This window comes from Nilaparvata lugens, chromosome 5 (assembly GCF_014356525.2).
Source record: "Nilaparvata lugens isolate BPH chromosome 5, ASM1435652v1, whole genome shotgun sequence".
Lineage (NCBI taxonomy): Eukaryota > Metazoa > Arthropoda > Insecta > Hemiptera > Delphacidae > Nilaparvata > Nilaparvata lugens.
The window spans coordinates 11,232,756-11,253,339 of record NC_052508.1 but is presented as its reverse complement, the minus strand read 5'-3'; the positions used below and the strand labels follow the sequence as shown (position 1 = coordinate 11,253,339).

General features: G+C 33.2%; 1 protein-coding gene across 2 annotated transcripts in view; it reads left to right on the top strand.

Annotated features, from left to right (window-relative positions):
- The window catches only part of LOC111046492 (choline transporter-like protein 1), a 103,162-nt gene that overhangs the window by 68,027 nt on the left and 14,551 nt on the right, over nucleotides 1-20,584 (top strand). For both annotated transcript variants that reach the window (XM_022332053.2, XM_039427663.1), the window contains exons 5-14: nucleotides 1,000-1,089; nucleotides 3,640-3,730; nucleotides 4,408-4,471; nucleotides 6,141-6,249; nucleotides 8,050-8,152; nucleotides 9,155-9,274; nucleotides 11,109-11,231; nucleotides 14,560-14,666; nucleotides 17,714-17,970; nucleotides 18,955-19,121. In XM_022332053.2, the coding sequence (XP_022187745.2) occupies nucleotides 1,000-1,089; nucleotides 3,640-3,730; nucleotides 4,408-4,471; nucleotides 6,141-6,249; nucleotides 8,050-8,152; nucleotides 9,155-9,274; nucleotides 11,109-11,231; nucleotides 14,560-14,666; nucleotides 17,714-17,970; nucleotides 18,955-19,121 (1,231 nt within the window). The remainder of the gene's footprint in view (nucleotides 1-999; nucleotides 1,090-3,639; nucleotides 3,731-4,407; nucleotides 4,472-6,140; nucleotides 6,250-8,049; nucleotides 8,153-9,154; nucleotides 9,275-11,108; nucleotides 11,232-14,559; nucleotides 14,667-17,713; nucleotides 17,971-18,954; nucleotides 19,122-20,584) is intronic.

Sequence of the window (20,584 nt, the reverse complement as noted above, 5' to 3'; positions counted from 1 at the left end):
ATATTTGCAGTAGCAGAAGTCTTCGGGGTGATTTACAGCATTTAATTGGGATTTTCTTTTAATAATAATTATTCACTAATTAGGATTTGAACATTTGATAATAATTATGGCAGTTAATACTAACATTATGGGCTATTCCAACTCCATCACTTATTATTTGGAGGAAGGAAGACTCCTTCCAAGGTCTCATTGTGTAATGAGACTCCAAGTGTCTCATTATGATCAGCACAGGAAATTTATGCATCAAAAGCTGAAAAAATGATACATTTAGATTATAAAATAATTTTGTTGTCAAAAGCTGATAGAACAGAACTGGATCTGAACCAATTAAAAATTTTATTAAAACAATATACTGGTAATTCGGGTGTAATATGTTTGTTTTTCATCCAGTTTTTCAACCGACAAAATTAAAAATTCTCAGTTTTTGTTGTTTTTGGATGAAAATGAACTAAATTTGTGTAATGTTTAATCATAACCCTATTTTGGACTTTTAAAATGTTATGTAAATTTGTGAGAGAAATAGTGCAAGGAGTATCCTTAGTTTTCCGTTCCAGATCAGTGCTTTCTTGTAAAAATAAAAAAATAGATAAATATTATTCATGCTAAATATGTAGTAATATAATTTTTTGTCAAAAACTGATATAACTAGATTTGAACCAACTAAAAACCTTATTGAAACAATATTATATATTATTCATACTAATAAATATGTAGTAATACTTGTAGTATTGTATTGAAATGCATATTTCCAAAGAATACGTTCACAAACGAAAATAATGCCATACCATACTTCTATTACAATATTTGTTAATGTAAACATTTAAAAACCAAAGCAATTTTATTTTTCAATTTTAAATTTTCACATGAATACGAGTAACCCTTACCAAGAATGTGAATATTTGTTAAATGTCATAATGTGAATTTGTCATTAGTATATAGACTTTATCAACAGGTATATAAATGTACTAATTTTAACGGCCTATTAACTTTTGATTGCAGATTGATTTCGATTAGTGCGGCAAGCGGCAGACCGATTGTGAATCCCAAATACGTGCACAGGGACTGTGTGGCTAAATGCGATCCTGACTAGTGAGTAACATCTAAAAAATCTATCTGTTATATTCATCGAAATTAGAATAAAATTTTAATTGTCAATATTGGATACACACGAATTTTAATTCACCAGCTCTAGAAAGGCAATATCACATTTTCATCAATAGCCTTTTTTACTTTCCTTTCCCTATTACCATAGGTAAGGAAAGTATTGCTTTCAAAAAAATTAAGGTACCCTAATTTCAAGTTTTCTATACGTTTCAGGTCCCCTGAGTCCAAAAACATGATTTTTGAAAAAATGGCGGATAATGACTAAAGAACCATGTTTTTCACGGTTTTCTCGAAAATGGCTCTAATGATTTTCTTCAAATTTATACCCTGGATAGCTATTTATAAGCCCTATCATCAACTGACATGAGTCTCATTCTTGAGAAAAATGGATTTTGTTAAAATCGATTTCTTTTCAAATTCATACCCTGTATAGTTATTCATAAACTCTATCAACTGGCATGAGTCTCCTTCCTGGGAAACTAACAGGGGGTCCACCCAATCCTAGAAAAATGGACTTTATAACCTCCTTCTCGTGCATGAGGTAGGTAGGTAGCAAAGTTAGTAGACAGAAGGTTGGTCACTCATCTATAGTATTTTCGTTGAAATGCAATTGGAGTGGGGGAACTGCAGCCGTGACGTAGGCTGTAGTACAGAGTAGGCAGAATATCGCATTCTTGAAAATCATATGGTGTCATATAGTCAAATTATATAACACAAACATTTTCTGACATGCAAGCTTTCTGTTTCTGCTTTACAATAATTATTAAAACATTTGAATAATACAATCATTTTGCCATATAAAAGCAAAAACCCCACCTCCTAACCTTCCCTTTCAAACCCTTAAGGTTTCTTCATCTTCTAGGTCGTGTTTATATTTTGTAGTTTGGCTATACATCAGCTTGTGAATTTCGGGGATGAGATATTTTGATTCTCGTAGAACATGTGCTCGATACCAGCATGTGTTCAGTGCATTTACAATGAATGAAATTCATCGGATTTATCGGGATCGGTTTATCGGTTTATTGCGATGCATTGGTTTATCAAGATTTTTTAAGGGTTAATCTGAAATTATAATAGTATAACATTGTCTACTAACGCTTTTCCAGCTTATTAACTTTTTCGTGTCACGTTTTTAGATTCATGAAAAACTTTCAACTTAATTTTATTCATATAAGTTGAATGAACTTGAAATATTTAACAACATCATTAGAATTGGTGATTCATTCGCTATAAGTATGGAGAATTTTAAAGTTCTAGGTCAATCTTGAGGAGATTATACAACGATATATTTGAAGATACAGTGAATAAATTGTATGCTCAGTGTGGTTACTCTAGAACATTTTTACTACACGTGACGTCACGCTGGCGTTCCCCCCACCACTTTGAATCATACACCTGTGAGTGATCAACCTTTTGTCTACTAACGTTGGGTAGGTAGAACACATAGTCGAGATATTTCAAAATCTGTAGAACAGCTGTTTTGACGACTTTAAAAAAAATAATCGAATTTCACAATTATTTACACAAATGAAAATGTACTCTGAAAACATTCAATTTTAATCTGAAACTAATTATAGTATGATCGTAGTTTTAATATGTAGCCGCCAATCGTCATTATGTTATTGCCCAAAATTATTCTCGTTTGAGAATAAGCAAGGAATGTTGTGTGAGTGTACCACAGAACCACACCAGATTTTTTCTATTCCTACTTCTGTATTGTTTCCTCTATCCAATAAATGAATAAATAAAACATAAAAATGGTCGAGTCAATGAATGCTCAAAAAAGGATATAGAGGAAAAAGTTTGGAAGACTTTTTTGACCCCGCAGTTCTGTTTAGGGTAGTAAGGAGGTAAGCATACAGGCAAAAGTCCCCGCCCCTACCCCTGTGCTAAGGGGCTATGAGTGGTTCAAAGGTACCAGTTTTTGATTTCTCGCATATATCTCGAAAACTATGCGTCTTACGCACATGACTATTCAGTACAAAATTGAAGCTTCAACATATTCTACAACTTTTTCATATCTCTCATAGTCTTCGAGAGGATATTCAAGCCTCAATGTATGACATTTTTGGGAAAAAAACACGTTTGTCTCCAAGTTTTGGCTCTTTGAACCACCCCCACTGCCTTAGCTCAGGTTTGACTAATGATGACAGACAAGGATAGGAAAACATTGGTAATCAGGTGCTGACATTATAACGTGGATCTCAATAGATAGATTAGCCGATGGACGATGAACGATTAGACAATGGAAATGAACTAGGCCTACCCTATCAAAGCTTATCAATCATTTTATTTTAAATGAAAACTTCTCAACTACACAAAAAATCATTTTATTGCCAATAACGTATTTCAATAGGGCTAGGCTACTTGGTTTGCTAATTAATAAAAAATAATTCCATTGTACCCTTTTGTTTTATTTAAAAAAGTTTAATAAAAGGGTACTATGGAGTTACTTTTTTTATTAATGAATATTTTATTGCTATATATTTTCCTGTTTTGTTCCATGATGAATTGATTTTTTTTTGGCTTTGTCAGCATCCAAATACTGAACCGGTGCGTAAAGAACACTACAAGCGAGGCGATCAGCAATGTATTCTCGAAAACTGGACTCGGTAGCTTCTTCCAGGTCAGTTCGAAAAAAAATATATATATATAATTTTATTTTTAGTTTTACAATTTAATAAGAAAGTACCTAATTGATTTTTTTCGCAACTGTCAATTATTATATTTCCATAAACTGTCATAAAATCAACATTACCATATCAGTAAATGATAGATCATGTTTGTTACGTAATCTTTGGATTTTAAATTAGAGATTAAAACCTTTTTGCCTCTTGATTCTTTCAAAATTGTACTTGTAATTAAATAAATATCTTTAATGCCACTTCTTTATAGCACGAGCATGGTAGTGCAGTTTCATGACTTCAAATTCCACAAATAGGATCTGATAATAATAATAATAATAATAATAATAATAATAATAATAAATGTTCTATCAATGATAGCTTTTAACTTGCTTTGTAAAGGTGCGTACAGATATACGCGCCGCGAACATGAGCAATTCACTTTTAATCAGCTGATGCTAAGCCTTTTATAATCTGTATCTTACCGTTTCTGTAAAAATACAGATATAGTCAGCTGATTAAAAGTGAATTGCTCATGTTCGCGGCGCGTATATCTGTACGCACCTTTAGAGTTGTGATTTCTAAAACTCTTATTCTTTTTATTCTCTTGTTAATTCTATTTGTTTTTATTTTTTACTGTAATATCTATATATGTAATTTATTTATCTCTTTTCCACAGGAAGTCTCCGAGGATCTCCACGTGTGTTGGAAAGAAATGCTCTACTTGTGCATAATATCATTTAGTAAGTGAGCTACTATTTTCATTACTGTATTTCATCTCTCAATGGAAATAAATGAAAATCTAATTACCCTTTTTAAAAATTCATTCATTTTATTCATTTACTTGATAGTGACATAAATGTCGAAACATGTCGTAAGTAAACAGTCTCTAAAAAAGGGTACTTGGAATTTATCTACTTTTTAAGAGTAGCCCTAACAAAAAAGGCAATTCATCTCTAAACTATGTGTGATGCCCAAATATTCACACAACAATATTACAGCTTGTAATAGTTTATCTATCAATATGGATTGTTTGTATTTAAGTCATAAGCATATTTTGCGCTGAGAAAACTTTTTTTTGTAATTTTTAAAATAAGCCAATCATGAAAAATTCCTCAAGTTGAATTTGAAATGATTATTAGTCACTCGATTGCGGGCTCTGTACCAATCAGGTTCAGGACATTCATTTCATCTCATTGGGCTAATCCAATCAATCAATCAATCAATCAATCCACTTCCAATCCAATCAATAATCCAATTCACTTAATGCAGTATTCTAAATTAATAAAAAAATGAAATTCAAAAGACCGAATACAGTATAGAAAATGATAAAAGTCCAACCAATCTGTGTGTTGTAACTGCTTTCCACTTATTTTACCTCTTCATTGAGTACAGTCACAGTGCGCGTCTCCTAGCTTTGCCTCCGTGACTTTGAAACGGCCTAAAGGCAAGGTATGGTTCGCGGGGTAATATTCACGGCTTTGCAAAAACAGCAGGCTTCAGAGACCCTAGAACCCTACATGGAGGATTGTTGAACGAATATCAGCTGACAGACTGTGTTGTGCCAAAATGACGTTACTCCAAAAAGCTCCTTGTGTATCTTTTCGGATGCAACGCGTTGCTTTTGAGAAGATACAAAGGAGCATCTGTTGCTTACGGAAAGATAAATTTTTATTAAAGCTCCTTGTGTATCTTCGGATGCAACACGTTGCTTTAGAGAAGATACTAAAGAGCATCTGTTGCTTATGGAAAGATACATTAAAGCTTCTTGTGTATCTTTAAAGATGCAACACGTTGCTTTTGAGAAGATAGAAAGGAGCATCTGTTGCTGATGGAAAGATACATAAAAGCTTCTTGTGTATCTTCTCGGATGCAACACGTTGCTTTTGAGAAGATACAAAGGAGCATTTGCTGCTTAAGGAAAGATAAATTAAAGCTTCTTGTGTATCTTTTCGGATGCAATACCTTGCTTTTTGAGAAGAGACAAAGGAGCATCTGTTGCTTATGGAAGGTTACATTAAAGCTCCTTGTGTATATTTTCGGATGCAACACGTTGCTTTTGAGAAGGTACAGAAGAGCATCTGTTGCTTTTGAGAAGGTACAGAAGAGCATCTGTTGCTTTTGAGAAGGTACAAAAAAGCATCTGTTGCTTATTGAAAGATACATTGAACCGTCTCGCGTATTTTTTGGATGCAATACGTTGCTTTTGAGAAGATATGAAAGAGCATCTGTTGCTTATGGAAAGATACATTTTCAATAATGTTCGATGTTTTTGAACGGGTAGTATTGTAGTCTAGTGACCGGCCCTCCGCCGATAGGCAAATCTACAGGTAATGGACTGTAATTGAGTTATACCTTATATTAATGTATTAGTAAATATTTTAATATTTATTTTCTTTAATTTATTTTCAGTTCTGAGTCTGACACTGTTGTTCCTGCTGAGGTTTATGGCGGGTTTTGTTGTGTGGTTTGTGATGATTGGTGCCGTTGTCACCAGCATTGGAGGCACTATCTACTTATGGTAAGTTACATAATAGTAAAATAGGGTAGTAGTTTATACAAAAGTTTTATAATGAGGGTCTTTAACGCACGAGTTGAATGAAGAGTTAAGATTCAAGTGAGTCAGGGGCGGTCTTACGATAGTTGTAAGGGGGGCTGTAGTCCAACAGCAGTGGGGGGCAGTCTAGGGTATTACTTCCACCTGAAAGGGGGGTACGGGGGGCATTATTTTTTTATTAAAACTCTCGTTTCAAGCATTTTGAGCACAAAAATTCACTGTTATATTTAAGGCCTTTCCACACTGGCGTCGCAGACGTCGTGGACTTCACCGACGTCTATGACGCGCCCTTTTCACACCGCCTAGCAACATAATAAACATCCACAGACGTTTCAGTCAAATAATAATAATAATATATTTATTTCCACAAGAAAAGAACAAAATAAACAAACAACTTGTGCAAGTGTAAGAAAATAACCAACTACTTAATAATACTAAAATAATGATAATGACACTTAATAATGGAGCATAATACATAAAGGAAATTCATCACTTAAATATTAAAAAATAAATAATACTGATAAATATCCATTCTTGCCTACACTATACAGCTATAAATGAAAAATATGTGGAAATAGTCAACCATGCAAGTGATAAAATCACGTCCGCATGATGGAGTACAGTTGAGAGCAATGCAGTTAGACAAGGAACAAGCAGAGACAGAGAAAGCCGGCAGATACAAATTCAATAAGGAAAATATATGGAAGATTAATCTAGTATTAATAATTATAATAATCTATTATTCATCAAGCAGGACGAAGAGAAACAAAATATATATATATATATATATATTTCAAAAATGATATCGAATAAAAAAAAAACAATACTTACCAGAGTTTAGGAATATAACGGAGAAGAATAATGAGCCAGTCAATAGGAAACAATGAATTCAACTCAAACACTTTTTAAGAATTATTAAACAAACACTAAAACATTATTTAAAACTATTTTGAAGTGTGTAGAGAATATATTAATGAAAAATGAAAAAAATAACATTAATCAGTTTTGGCAAAATTGGAGCAATAGATCATTCATCACTGGAAATTAAATCATAGGGTTGTACATGGTTTCAAGATCCTCTCGAGTAATACTTAGTAGCCATTTCTTGATAATAGATTTAAGCGACTGTATTCTATCACGAGACCTGAAAACTATTTTGATATCATTGGGTAATTGATTGAAAAATTTAAGTGTAAGAAAAATAAATGACTTCCTAAAAAGAGTGCAGTGTGGCCTGACTCCTCGTAGGTTGTGATTTACCACTCCTCTTGTAATACATCTCACTCAATGAGAAGAAGTTGAGCACGTGGTTCAAAAGTGTTTTCTGCGCATGCGCTAGTTTGCAGTCGTCGCGGACGTTTGTGAAAAATTGCTCAGCGAGTGATTCTCAGAAAAACCTGGATGCGCGGTGTGGATTAACTTATTTGATAGTATGGTCAGCGATTTATTTTTTCAAAAACGTCCTGGACGTCTGCGAACTCGGTGTGAAAAGGCCTTGAGGTTGAGTAGTCCTCAAAGGCCTTGAACACTTACATTTACATTTTATGTGAAAATACAATTAATAGGGTACTTTGGTTTGTAATTTTTATGCACTTCTTGTGGATTTTTTTGTGGATTGTAATTTTTGTCCATTTTATCATGGACTTGGAATACAACATCAACCAATCTATTTTGGAAAGGATTTCCAATATATTATGGTGGCTTTGATAGTTATGAGTTTGAAAGTTTTCACTGTAATAAAAGGCTGAAATTATTGTTTGTCAGGTTGGTTTACAAGCAGAAGAATGCTGAAGAAAAGAGGGGTGAAATCACCGATCGCATTACAAGGACCTATTTCTACTATGCTATTATTGCCACAATTGTTACGGTAATTATTCTCATTTTATTTTTCTCTATTAATTCATCGTTATATTTAACTGTCTCCTTCAATATTGTATCCTTGTATATTACATTAGTTTAAAAACAACCAGCTAAACAAACTTGTTAGAACTTTTTTCCAAGTGAAAGCACATCTAATAAAGCTTCTTATAATAAGTCTTTATTAGTATGTATTAGAGATTAATGTTATCATTATGTATCGTAATATAGATTGCTGTATTATCTGTGTTGATAGGCGTAAGGAGGAACTGAATTTTCATAGTTTTTATCACATTGAAACTATAGCTTCAGTCCACCAGTTGTTCAGATTAAAGTACGCCACTCTATAGGTGTAAAAGTACACTCTCCAAAACGGCTTTTGGAATACAGTAGTACAAATTTATGGATTTATAGTAATAATTCATGAATTTCTACTACAAATTCATTTATTTAGTAGTAGAAACATTTATGCACAATTATGCAATTTTAGCCTACTAATAACAATTAATAATAAATAATCCATGAATTCTGTTTTGTTTTTGATGTTTGAAATAATTATTTTCGAAGTTAAGGCTACCGTATTCGAACAGTTGGGCCCATGTTAAGGTGCGTACAGATTTACGCGCCGCGAACATGAGCAATTCACTTTTAATCAGCTGATGCCAAGCTTTTTATATCTGTATCTTACCGTTTCTGTAAAAATACAGATATAATCAGCTGATTAAAAGTGAATTGCTCAAGTTCGCGGCGCGTATATCTGTACGCACCTTTATGCGAGCGCCAATGCCGCGGCGTTAACACGCCTTAGATATACCAGTATCAGCTATTCCCTAAAGAAAGCAGTGACAAGGCAGAGAATCGGCAACGCTGTTCTCCTATCTTTCTCCAATCCCATTGTAACGTGGACCTCACTATACATACCGCAGTATTTTACATTCATTATACTATATTATATTAAACAAACAATATGTTCCTCCATAATATTGATCTTGAAAATTTCAATTTTTCGCAGTTCATGATACTTCTGGTAATATTTGTGATGAGGAAACGGATTCAGCTGGTCGTTCAGCTGTTCCATGAAGCTGGCAAAGCCATCAGTCGAATGCCTCTACTACTGTTCCAACCTCTTGCGGTGAGTTCGGAATCCACCTGAAATAGTTTAAGGCTGCCACCAACTGTTGAACATACATGCATTCATTTGTCATCATTGATAGGCTTCCAACATGAAATAAACAACCACTAACAATAAATGAACCACTGGAAAATTACAATTTATAATAATAGAAAAACAATTTAACCTCGAATAGAGCAGCGGAGAAAAAATAAACAACATAAATTGGAAATACGAAAACCTAACCTGAAAAGATTTTGCTCGAAAGCGTTTCGCTGTGATCACAGCTGTAATGGCAAAACAATGTAAGTCGACTGTGTATGTGCATGCTCGTTCAACCGTTAGTGGCCTGCCTAACAGTAGAACCATTGTTTTCTCCATAAATTGTTGTATTTACTACCATTCATAAACCCGGTTGCACAAAAGCCTGTTTATTTCAATCATTAAATCCGCAAGAACCTATCAGAGGTTTCTCAAAAATAAGGTTTCTCTGATTGGTTCTTGTGGCTTCAAATCACAGTTGAAATTTAACAGGCTCTTGTGCAACCGGGCCATAGTGGCTAAAGGTTTAACTAGATAAAGAGTGAGACTGACTACTCTCCAAATCCGGATTCCCACAGTGACAGTGAACGTGACCGGTACAGTGAAAATATAATTCGCATAAGTTCTAATGGGACTATTGCCACTCAGCCCAGCCGAGCTAGTATGAATACTCCCATTAGAACTTATTGGAATAATATTCTCGCTGTATCGTGCACGTTCTCGATAACTGATCTGTCGCAATTCTTGTATTATTTGAAAAGGCAAAAATATCATAGCAGTAATTCTAAATTAGAATTACTTCAAGTAGTTACTCGAAAGTAATATACACAATGCTGTAAATAAACTAATTATTTTTTCCTTTAACAATTGAACCTTCCACTTACAAGTTAAGTAATGATACAATAACACTTTTATGATAATATGCACTGAATGGATTATCATTCGTCATTGCTTCTCCAATGTAATTAATATTGTTGAAAGATTATACTACAGCTCACAATGTGTTAACGGCTATAAGGAATGAATAAACTTTACTAAATCATGAAAAATCGTATAGGTATTACGTTCCTATCAATCTAAAATTCTAATCAAAACTATAATTATATAAACGTTTCACAATAGTACTCAAATGTGTACTGCTCCTACAAAATTGTTTTATTGTTGTATTACTCTACTGTCATTCGTTGCATTTCTCCAGCAATTCAAGAAGAATGAGATAAGTTGAAATGAAGTATTCTGATAGGGCTACTTGATGGTCTAATTGCAAATAATTACTAGTAGTACTTATATATTTTTTACTAGCAGGAGACCCGTGCTCCGCAAGGGTATATTTTAAAACTTGAGAAACTGAAAACTTGACCGAGTGGAATCTTGAAGAATTGAAAATAGGCCTATAACCATCATCGGTTAATTAAGAATCGATATGCAAAATTTCAAGTTAATCAGTCCAGTAGCTCAGACTTGATGTTGCGTCAAACATAATTTTGCTTCCCATACGTGTATCTTTCCTTTTTTTATAGTATAGATTTAAGACTATAGTTGCGGGCTGTGACACTTGATAATACCAGAGAGTCTGGAATAGAATAATATAAGGGTATGATAGTAATTCTTTGCAATTAAAGTAGCAATTAAATACGAGTAGAAATTAATTTCATCTCAGTCCAAGAGATATCAATCAATTTCAATTCAGTACTATGTTGATGTTTGTAAATTCTGATGAATGTATCATTGCCTATTATTTAATGTGATTGATATTTCAAATTCTGAATGATGATTTTTAATTATTGTGATTAATATTTGAAATTTTTTGCAGACGTTCTTTGCGTTATTCGTCATGATCGCCATTTTCTTGTACTTCAGCATTTGGATTGAAAGCTCTGGTAGAATAAATAAGTACGAAGATAATCTCTACTACAGCAAGGACACTGCTATGAAGGTACGCTTGATTAAACTCTGTATTTTGAAAATTATTTGTTGATTTAGAAGTATTATTTTGCATCGCGGTGTAATTATCGGTTTGATTGTATCATTTTGATTATTATTCGCCTTTCATTTATATTTCTGATGAATGTATCATTGCCTATTATTTTATGTGATTGATATTTCAAATTGATGATATTTCTCAAAAATATTAGAGAAAATTATAAAAATTCGAATTTTGAAATTTTTAGATAAAGATAATGTAATATGCAATAATCAGTATGCTTTCCAACAGAACAAATCCACAAAAGATGCAGTCATCCATTTTAACAAAATAATTTTTGAAAATTTCAACAGTAATAAAAAACCCTGGCAGTATTCATGGATTTATCAAAAGCGTTCGACACGATACCCCTACAATATATATTGTTGGATAAATTAGATAGATCTGGAATAAGAGGCACAGTAAAGAGACATTTAGACACATATTTGGGTGGAAGAACACAATGCCTCTCTCTCCATGGACAAACGGATGTCAGATGTACAACAAGATTCGGTTTGCCACAAGGAACTGTGTTATCACCGCTTCTTTTCCTGATTTATGTAAACGACCTTCTGAAACTAAACTTAACAAATTGTACCACTTTATCCTTTGCAGATGATACGGTATTGGTTTTCAGTGGCAATACTTGGGAAGAAACTTTCAACACTGCAAACACTAACATAAAAATTGTATATAAATGGCTCCAAGAACACATATTGACACTAAATGCAGATAAAACAAAATACATGACTTTTTCACCCAACATAACAGGTCAACCACCAACAGCTTTGAAACTTTTTATTACAATGGAGATACATGAAAATAACACAGCATATAATCCAGAAGTTGCAAAAACCCTAGAAAGAGTTCAAACAATAAAATATGTAGGTATTCTACTGAACCAGCATCTCAAATGGGATAAACACATTGAATACTTATGTTCCAAATCCAAATACCTCATCTATGTTTTTTATAAAATTAATAAATTAAAGAACCTTGATATAATAAGAAAGATATATTTTGCTTATGCCCACTCAATATTTCAATACATTATTGAAGTTTGGGGAGGTGCATATGATACACATTTAAACAAATTGTTCATTATCCAAAAACACATAAGAGCGGCGCTTGGTAAACCTAGATTATATCCAAGTAGAGAAATCTTCCTTGAGTTTTAAGTTCCAACGCTAAGACAAAATTATGTAAAAAAGGTCATTCTCCATATAAATAAAAATAAGTCTCAATATGTTTTGCGCGAAACGCCCTATAACACTCGTCCAAACAATAGATACAATATCAATCTCATAAAACTTACAACATGCAGGCATCAATTAACATACTTTAGCAATTACATGGTAAACAAAATTCCCAATGATTTTATAACCAAAAAAATCACTCTTGCTCTACACATCAGTATGGATAATTGGATATACCAAAATATTTTCTTTAAGCTAACTGTATAGATCTGTGAATTTGATTAATATTATATTTTTTAGATATTTACATTTGGTATATAAATAATAAACAATCCGGATTTAATCCTACCCAACAATTTTATAAATTCTTTAAAAAAATCATGGTGGCCTCCCTACATCGACTTTCAGCTAACTTTTCCTCTTTTCTTTTTATTTTTACATCTCCTTTTATGTACTTTCGTATTTCGAAATCATTGTCACTGCATAGCAAATAGTGTGAATGAACTACAACCCACTGCCAACACACAAGTGTTACTTATGTTGGCAGTGCCAAAAAGGAAAAATTGCTTTTACAATGAAGTTAACTGAACATTTCATTTTACTTCTACTACTGTACTATGTCAAGTTTATTTATTAAGTTATTTACTTAATCTATTGTACATAAGTATTTAGTATAATTTATAATTTTGTTTCTGTTTTGTATAGTTAAATTTTCATTTTGTTTCATTTTATTTTAATGATGTAATGTGCTTTTTTGGCGAAATAAATTCAATTCAATTTATGTAATAAGTTGAATTTGTATGAAAGCTGCATTAATTATTATTAAACGAGAATCCCAATTATTTGCTGTAAATCACCCCGAAGACTTCTACTACTGACAATATTGACAACAGGGTAAACAGCTAGATGGAAATTCGATGAGCGCTATACTATACAAAAATTATTTGTCAGCCCGGGAATCGAACCCAGTACCTCCTAATTGCCGGTCAGGAATGCTTACACCAAACTGACAATCTCTGGATAGCAGCGCTCATTTTAAACAAACTTCAAATTTATTTCCATTTGTAAAGCTGCATTAGCCTATGCAATTTTGAAGGTGAAATGTGAGTGAAATTCGAAAAAATCTTGAAGTAAAACAAAAGTACAAAGAAATTATCCTTTTGGTGCTTTGATTCTTGCATTTGAAAGTATTAGAAATAATTGAATTTCATTGTTTCTCTATCTAGCTAACTATAGTGAGGTCCACGTTATAATGGCAGTGTTTGATTGGCAATGGTATTGCTATCCTTGTCTATCATCAACAAAGCTGATAGCGCTATCTCTTTATCGCTTTGCTCTGTTCACAGATCATCTTTCAACAATGTGGAATTAATAATTAGACAACAAAATATTTCACCATAATTGTTGAAATTCATTATGAAATAATTGAAAATGATGATTTATTACTTAATAAAATATAATTGATCATTTTAAACGAGAATGAACAGTTAATATTACATCAATAAACCTGTATCTGCGGATAGCGCTATCGCTTCCTCACTTTGCTCTGCTGCCAGATCGTCTTTTAACAATGTAGAATTAATAACTAATTAACAAAATATTCCATCTTAATTATGAAAATTCATTATGAAATTATAAAATTCATTCGTGTTTCGGATGGACACGTTAAGTCGACGGTCCCGGCTGCCTGAAAAGCAGTCGTTAGGTCATGTCAGAGGCACTGATATTGATCAGTTGCGACCTGAAAACTCTGACACCAGACCTGAGCCAGCCAGGTCACACGATATTATTATTATTATGAAATTATTGAAAAATAAAATGTCTTGCTTAATAAAATATAATTGAGAATGAACAGTTAATATTACATCAATAAACCTGTATCAGCTATCGTCTATAGAAGGCATTGACAAGACGGAGGATCGGCAACGTTTTTCTCCTATCTTTCTCCACTGCCATTATAACGTGGACCTCACTATAGTCGTTCACTGTGGTGTGTAATTCATTATGAAGAAGGTTTTGAGACCATTGAATGACCAGGTACATTGAGCTGTATAAATTCTAAATGTTTCGACTATTTGGTGATCCATTTTGTGTTTTTTTTTCAGATAACTCGCTGGTACAATATATTCGCCATGTATTGGTTCACTCAGTTCTTCATCGGTTGTCAGCACATGATTATAGCTGGATCTGTTGCCACATGGTTCTTCACAAGGTAAGATTATGGCCAAAATAACCAAGGCTATTGTAATTATATTCCTGGATTTATCATTTATGTTATATTTTTCACCATATCATGCAAGTTTTATTTACAATATCCCCGTCTGCTATAAGTTGACATTATTAAGGCTCAACTCACACTACCTCGACTCAAATCGTACGACTCCAGTCGAGGATGCTCCATTCTCTCGACCTTACGGCTTTTTCTCTCATTGTCACTACTTCAGAATCATCTGATATTTGCCACCTGTGATCAACAACCTGTTTTCAACTTGCATTAGTTTGTTTATTAATTGTATCATTTTATTTAATATTTTTCTCAGTTCAATTTTGGCATCTCTACATTAAAACATTTAATCGTTCAGTTTATTTCATCCAGTTTTATTTAACCTATTTTATCATAGGAAATAAACCAAATTTCCTATAAGTTCCACACTAATCTATTTTCTAACCATACTTTATTAAAAATGTAAAATATAATTTGTCACTACTTAGCATGTAACAAATTTTATAATAATAGATTATTATGAATATCTAATTCTTATTATTGTCTTATCTAAAATTATAAAACATCACTTTCTTGAAGCATAACCTCATTTTCATTAAAAATGCACGGTACTACGCAATGTATTCAGAATACATGTATTCTAGGTACCTTGGTACTATGCAACTGAAGTCGAGGCTCGACCAACATGTCAAGTCGACGCTCGACTTAGTCTCACAGTCGTGAGGTCGCGAAGACTAGAATCGACTGGTCTGAGTGTCACCATTTGAAAACACAGGATGCGTCGAGAAGAGACTAGAGTCGCAGTCTAGAGGTCGAGAAGAGATTCGACTCTAGTCGAGAGCATGTGTTTTCAAATGGTGACAGTCGCGGAGACTAGAATAGACTGGTCTGAATGTCACCATTTGAAAACACAGGCTGCGTCGAGAAGAGACTAGAGTGAGGATGATAATGAGTGAGAGGGATGATGAGAGATGACTACTACTTTTTAGGTAGTGGTCAACAGTACCAAGGCCCAAAAATGTCCCTTCCCAAAGTTTGATTTACGAATATAGGTTTCCCAGAATATAGCTTATATTTGTCACTTAAATGAACTAAATCCAATTTTAGTCCGTAAATTGTACATTAACTATAAAAAGTTACAATTTTAAAATATAAAATAGCTATTCACTTAACATTTTGTCAAAATTACGTGGATTGTGGATAATCTTCATTAGAAATGAAAATTCTTAGCAAAAAATGACTGAACCCAGAGTGAACTATTTCAGTCATAACAGTAACAGAAAAAATATTATTTAAAAATATATTATCTCCATCTCTGTGCCTTTTTACTTCAGATCGAAGCTCGGTTTTCCAGCTTTTGTGTCTTAATACAGAGTTAATGATGAGCTATAGTGAGGTCCACGCTATAATGGTAGTGTTTGATTAGCAATGGTATTATTTATTTATATTTTTCACAAAGAAGCACTGATTGGGAGAGAAAAACTAAGGATACTCCTTGTACTATCTCTCTCCCAAATTTAGATAACATTTTAAAAGTCCGAAATAGGGTTATGATTTCACTTTACTAAAATTTAGTCCATTTTCACTCAAAAACAACGGAAACTAAGATTTTTGAATTTTAAAAACAGAATAAAAACAAAAAAATATCACACTCAAATCACCATTAATTGGAAAATTTTTGAGTAATTTTACAAAATTTAGAGCCAGAAAAACACAATTGATTGCTATCCTTGTCCATCAAAGCAGATAGCGCTATCTCTTTCTCGCTTTGCTCTGTTGCCAGATCGTCTTTTAACAATGTAGAATTAATAATTAATTAACAAAATATTTCATCTTAATTATGAAAATTTATTATGAAATTATTGAAAAATATAATTTCTTCCTTAATAAAATATAATTGATTATTTTAAACGAGAATGAACAGTTAATATTACATCAATGAAACTGTATCAGCTACCGTTTATAGAAGACAATGACAAGACAGAGGTTCGGCAACGTTGTTCTCCTATCTTTCTCCACACCATACTCTTCAATGATAAAATCAAAAAGAATGTATTACCTACCTGTATAAGAATTCACGAATAGCTTAAGCTCGTATATAGGTAGGACCAAAGGGCGTATCCGAGACCCTGATGGGATAAGTTGAAGTAATGAATGATTGAAAACACTCACCAAAAGAGAGAGTGCTGAGAAAAAGAGCTAAAGCTCTGGAGGAGGTAAAGCTTTACAACTGACGTGAACACTACCAATTTATATTATAAAACCACTTTTTCTACTCAAAAAGCAATAACTACTCATGCATATTAAAAAATAGATATTTATTATACAGAGTGAGTCATTTGTATGGGAACCCTTCAATAAGTTGAAGACTGTTGTAGATATAATACTATAAATTTTAGGATAAGTTACTGGTCAAATACTACACCTTTTGACATACAAATGAATTTCAACCCCTCATTAGGGGCTGTAACTCGAATATTTAAAATGTAAACACCCATTGTATGGCCTTTTTAAAACAAGAAATACGACATCAATAAAAATGTTCTATGATACTTGTATCTAAAATGGCGGCTGATTGAAGTTTCAAGTAAAATCTAAAACTTCAATCAGCCGCCATTTTTGATATCATAAAACATTTTCATTGATGCCATCTTTCTAGGTTTAAAAAGGCCTCTAAATCGATGTACCACACAATGGGTGTTTACATTTTAAATATTTGAGTTACAACCCCTAAGTCACCCCCTTATGAGGGGTTGAAATTCATTTGTACGTCAAAAGGTGGAGTATCCGAACAATAACTTACCCTGAAAGTTACAGTATTATACCTAGAACAGTCTTCAACTTATTGAAGGGTTCCCATACATATGAGTCACACTTTATATACAATGTTGTTTTTGCTTTCCTTTCCCTATTACCATAGGTAAGGAAAGTATTGCTTTCCAAAAAAAAAATTAAGGTACCCCAAATTCAAGTTTTCTATACGTTTCAAGGTCCCCTGAGTCCAAAAACATGATTTTTTAATTTAATGTTTCCAGAGACAAGAGCACCCTGAGCTCGCCTATCAGCACTAGCTACTCCAACATGGTGAACTACCATCTGGGCTCCATTGCACTGGGTTCCTTCCTGATTGCCGTCATCCAGTTTATCCGCACCATCCTCAAGTTCGTCGAGAAACAGGTGAAGGGTCAGACCAACGAGGTTAGCCGCTGCGTCTTCAAGGCCTGTCAGTGTTGTCTCTACATCTTCGAGAAGTGTCTAGCCTTCCTCACCCGAAACGCCTACATTGAGATTGGTGAGTGTGGTGCGGTTCAAGTAAAACTGGCAGCATTGGGAGGGTCTTTCTAGATCTCAGTTCATCAAGTGCCTATTTTGATCATTTCTTGAGATACTGTTAAGCTTTCATTGGGAGGGTATCAATTTGTGCAGATCTCAGTTCATCTAGAGCCTATTTTGACAATTCATTGATGTACTGAGAAGCTTTCATTGGGAGGGTGTCATTTCGTCGAGATCTCGGTTCATCTAGTGGCTATTTTGACCATTTCAAGAGATACTGAGATGAGTTGGAACCCGGGACCTGGGAAGTTGAGCCGTATGGTTCGTGAGTCTCACGACATAAAGTTTCCATCAATTTCACTTTCCATTACGAACTGCTTGTTAATGATCACTTTTTATTTCTTTTATCACGAGATTACGACATAGAAGTCTTATTTTTATGATTATAAGTGATCTTTCATCATAAACGTTTTTATGGTTTTTAGTGAGTAGAATTTAATAACTTCCAATAGTTACTTACTTACTAATAAAAATTAAACTGGTATGTCGTAATTTAAGTAATGAAAAGTGATCATGTTTTCGTTTTAGGCACCTACACCCTTGCCCAGTGAGGTTAACGTTATAAAGTCAGCACTTGATTAATATTGGTGTTGCTATCCTTTTTTCATTAAAAAATATGGTTTATTGCAAATATGAATGAATTGATGAATTGTAACCCAGTAAATAGAAAATAGAGGCTATTGCAAATGTAAAATGAATTAATAAATTTCAATCTAGTGTTGGAAAATATGGATTATTGCAAATATAAAATGAATTGTGGAATTATTTTATTTATTCTAATATTTATTTATTTGTGGATACAATTATAGCAAATCATAAATATGATTAGGAACGAACAACAGGCCTGGCCTGAATTGTAAGCCAGTGTTAGAAAGTATGGTTTATTGCAAATATAAAAATAATGAATTGATGAATTGACCTATTAATTTGTATTGTTTTGCAGCGATCTACGGAGTGAACTTTTGCACGGGAGGCCAGCAGGCTTTCAAAATGCTTGTGACAAACGTGTTGAGAGTAGCAGCTATCAACTCGGTCGGAGATTTCATTCTGTTTTTGGGAAAGGTTTTCGTGGTCGCCATCACCCTTCTCATTGGAACATTCTTTATTGAGGTAACTCGAAAAATAATCTACCGTCAACACACATTGCATGAAAGACATGAATATCAATTCATTTACTACATTCAATTCTTCCATTTAATTCAATTCATCTATTACAATTAAGTTAATGTATTATTAATTTATTGATTCAACAGGCACAGCCCAAAACTGTTCCTCAATAACCCGAGTTTTTATTCATATACTAGTCCAAAAAGGAGATAATGCTTCTTTCACTTACTAAATTCGTGTCCAATTTCCAATGCAAACAGTGCTTATAGATTTGAATCCAGATGGATTGAATAACAAATTATCTTATAGATGTTGCAATTTACTGAATTAATAGGTTAATGAATAAACGATTATTGAAGCTCTATGACTAATTTTTTACAAGGAAATAGTTTTTCAACAGTACCTAATGATATCTATTATTGAAGTTCTAAAGTCTTGAAACTATATCCTTGTTTGGTGTATGTAATGTAGTATAGGCCGTGAGTTATAACTTGAACCTTCGACTCCCACCACATGAGACTCAACTATGTATTTTTTTCAGGGTGGGGGAAGAGTTTGGTCAGTTTGTTCTCGGCAGCCGGCTCCATCACTTTAAACATTTTATATACTGGCCTTATGAATGCAGAGTGAGAGGGGAAGATGTATGAGAGAGACATTGCCACCCCCAACCCTATCACGCTACCGTTTGAGGGGTTGAGGTTCATGTTATAACTCACGGTCTATATGAAATTTCCTCATTCACTTTCTAAGATCTAGTATTAATAATAAATAATTAAGATATAGATCTAAGTATTAGAACTTTACATGTGTTGTAAAAGCTGTGAAATGCTCCACGAACCTACAACACGTAAATACTGTCGTGAAAATTGAGCGATCAGGTTTAGGTTGTTGGATTGAGAATATGCTTTCTATAAATTCAACTCTGTTGTATGAAATAAGAACGCGCTACTTTCCTTTGAATTTCTGCTCTATTGGACATGAAAACAAACCCATATTGATTCTTACTGGAGTGTTCACATCGGAAGAATGATCATGCGTGAACAGTCTCGCATTAACCAATAGTATCAAATTGGCTTTTTCATTCTTGATAATGGCCGAAACATGTCGTGACTAAATCATTTTAAAAAGGGTTCTCAGATTTCTATTTTCATTTAGAACCAATGGTATTCTTTTTCTGCCCAACAGAGAAGAAATTCATTGGAAAGTAGGGTTTTGAAGTAAATAGATGTTATATACAACTGATGATATGCCTTGAGCAGCTTTTGTTCGAATAAAACCATTCAACTAAGATAACGATTGAGATATTATTTATTGGCAATAATTTCATTTAAGCTGTAATATGTATAAGAAATATTTAAAACTACACTTTTTGAATAAATCTATTCAACGTGGATCAAAAAACGATTGAGTTTATTATTTCGTTCAATACACTTTGTTTTTGTAACCGATTTTAAATTTGTTTTACA